Here is a 2,500-nt window from a genome sequence, read left to right on the forward strand (position 1 = left end):
CGAAGACCCTGAAACACACAACACACACACACACACACACACACAACACACACACACACACACACACAACACACACACACACACACACACACACACACACACAACACACACACACACACACACACACAACACACACACACACAACACACACACACACACACAACACACACACACACACACACACACACACACACACACACACACACACACACACACAACACACACACACACACACACACAACACACACACACACACACACACACACACACACACACACACACACAACACACACACACAACACACAACACACACACACACACAACACACACACACACACACACACACACACACACACACACACACACACACACACACACACACACACACACACACACACACACACACACACACACACACACAACACACACACACACACACACACACACACACACACACACACACACACACACAACACACACACACACACACACACACACACACACACACACACACACACACACACACAACACACACACACACACACACACACACACACACACACACACACAACACACACAACACACACGACACACACGACACACACACACAACACATACACACAACACACACACAACACACACAACACACACACACAACACAACACACACACACACACACAACACACACAACACACACAACAAGATTATACAACACACACAAAGACACACTTGGTCTTGGTCCTGGTTTTAGTCCAGGTCTTAGTCCTGGTCTTAGTCCTGGTCTTAGTCCTGGTCTTGGTCCTGATCTTAGTCCAGGTCTTAGTCCTGGTCTTGGTTCTGGGTCTTAGTCCTGGTCTTAGTCCATGTCTTAGTCCATGTCTTAGTCCTGGTCTTAGTCCAGGTTTTAGTCCAGGTCTTAGTCCTGGTCTTAGTCCAGGTCTTAGTCCTGGTTTTAGTCCTGGTTTTAGTCCTAGTCTTGGTCCAGGTCTTAGTCCAGGTCTTGGTCCTGGTCTTAGTCCAGGTCTTAGTCCTGGTCTTGGTTCTGGTCTTAGTCCTGGTCTTAGTCCTGGTCTTAGTCCTGGTCTTAGTCCATGTCTTAGTCCATGTCTTAGTCCATGTCTTAGTCCTGGTCTTAGTCCAGGTTTTAGTCCAGGTCTTAGTCCTGGTCTTAGTCCAGGTCTTAGTCCTGGTTTTAGTCCTGGTTTTAGTCCTAGTCTTGGTCCAGGTCTTAGTCCAGGTCTTGGTTCTGGTCTTAGTCCTGGTCTTAGTCCTGGTCTTAGTCCTGGTCTTAGTCCATGTCTTAGTCCTGTCTTAGTCCATGGTCTTAGTCCTGGTCTTGGTCCTGATCTTAGTCCAGGTCTTAGTCCTGGTCTTGGTTCTGGTCTTAGTCCTGGTCTTAGTCCTGGTCTTAGTCCTGGTCTTAGTCCATGTCTTAGTCCATGTCTTAGTCCTGGTCTTAGTCCAGGTTTTAGTCCAGGTCTTAGTCCTGGTCTTAGTCCAGGTCTTAGTCCTGGTTTTAGTCCTGGTTTTAGTCCTAGTCTTGGTCCAGGTCTTAGTCCAGGTCTTGGTCCTGGTCTTAGTCCTGGTCTTACCTGAGGCCCCGGGGCCCCTGGTTCTCCCTCAGACCCTCTCTCTCCTCTGAGTCCAACTGGTCCTCGTTTTCCTTGAGGTCCATCGAATCCCTGAGGTCCTGGATCTCCTGGAGGACCTCGCGGAGGCGCTGGACCACAGTTACACGGACCGGGCAGACCTGCAGAGACCAAAACCAGAACCAGGACTGAACCCGGACTCAACCTGGATTACAGAAATTAAACCAGGACTAGACCAGGTTTACCTTTGGTTCCTCTGGAGCCTGGTTCTCCGGTGAAGCCCGGGTCTCCTGGGTCACCTTGTTCTCCAGCAGACCCGGGTCCACAGTAGAACCCTGAGAACAGGAGAACACTTCAGAACAGAACCGGCACTGCATTTAAACATCTAAAACAAACAGAACCACACGGAACCAAACGGAACCACACAGAACCACACAGAACCAAACGGAACCACACAGAACCAAACGGAACCACACGGAACCAAACGGAACCAAACGGAACCACACAGAACCAAACGGAACCACACAGAACCAAACGGAACCACACACAGAACCACACAGAACCACACATTTTCGAATGAGACCTTCAGAGCTCCTCAGAGTCACACCCGGGTCAGGTTTACCCTGATCTCACCTGTCGCCCTGACCTCACCTGTCGCCCTGACCTCACCTGTCGCCCTGACCTCACCTGTCGCCCTGACCTCACCTGTCGCCCTGACCTCACCTGTCGCCCTGACCTCGCCTGTCGCCGGCGTTAGACAGGTGCGGTCAGGGTGCACTGTGGTCGCCGTCAGGAGGGTTTGAGGTTTAGGGTTTGTCTTTTACATTTGACCCAGAGTGGGTCACAGTGCTCCTCACACCTGGTTTTCCTTTGGCTCCTTTGGGTCCTGGGGGTCCGGCCGATCCTCGTTT

At 51.0% G+C, this 2,500-nt stretch overlaps 1 protein-coding gene across 1 annotated transcript in view; it reads right to left on the bottom strand.

Annotated features, from left to right (window-relative positions):
* Positions 1-2,500, bottom strand: part of col4a4 (collagen, type IV, alpha 4) — a 47,381-nt gene that overhangs the window by 18,753 nt on the left and 26,128 nt on the right. The window contains exons 20-23 of the mRNA XM_055166745.1: positions 2,449-2,500; positions 1,835-1,924; positions 1,593-1,750; positions 1-8 (exon numbers count right to left, since the gene is read on the bottom strand). The exon at positions 1-8 is cut by the window's left edge and continues 65 nt beyond it; the exon at positions 2,449-2,500 is cut by the window's right edge and continues 104 nt beyond it. Coding sequence (XP_055022720.1) covers positions 1-8; positions 1,593-1,750; positions 1,835-1,924; positions 2,449-2,500 — 308 coding nt within the window. The remainder of the gene's footprint in view (positions 9-1,592; positions 1,751-1,834; positions 1,925-2,448) is intronic.

This window comes from Boleophthalmus pectinirostris, unplaced genomic scaffold, assembly GCF_026225935.1.
Source record: "Boleophthalmus pectinirostris isolate CB_2022bp ecotype Guang Dong unplaced genomic scaffold, ASM2622593v1 HiC_scaffold_9, whole genome shotgun sequence".
Lineage (NCBI taxonomy): Eukaryota > Metazoa > Chordata > Actinopteri > Gobiiformes > Gobiidae > Boleophthalmus > Boleophthalmus pectinirostris.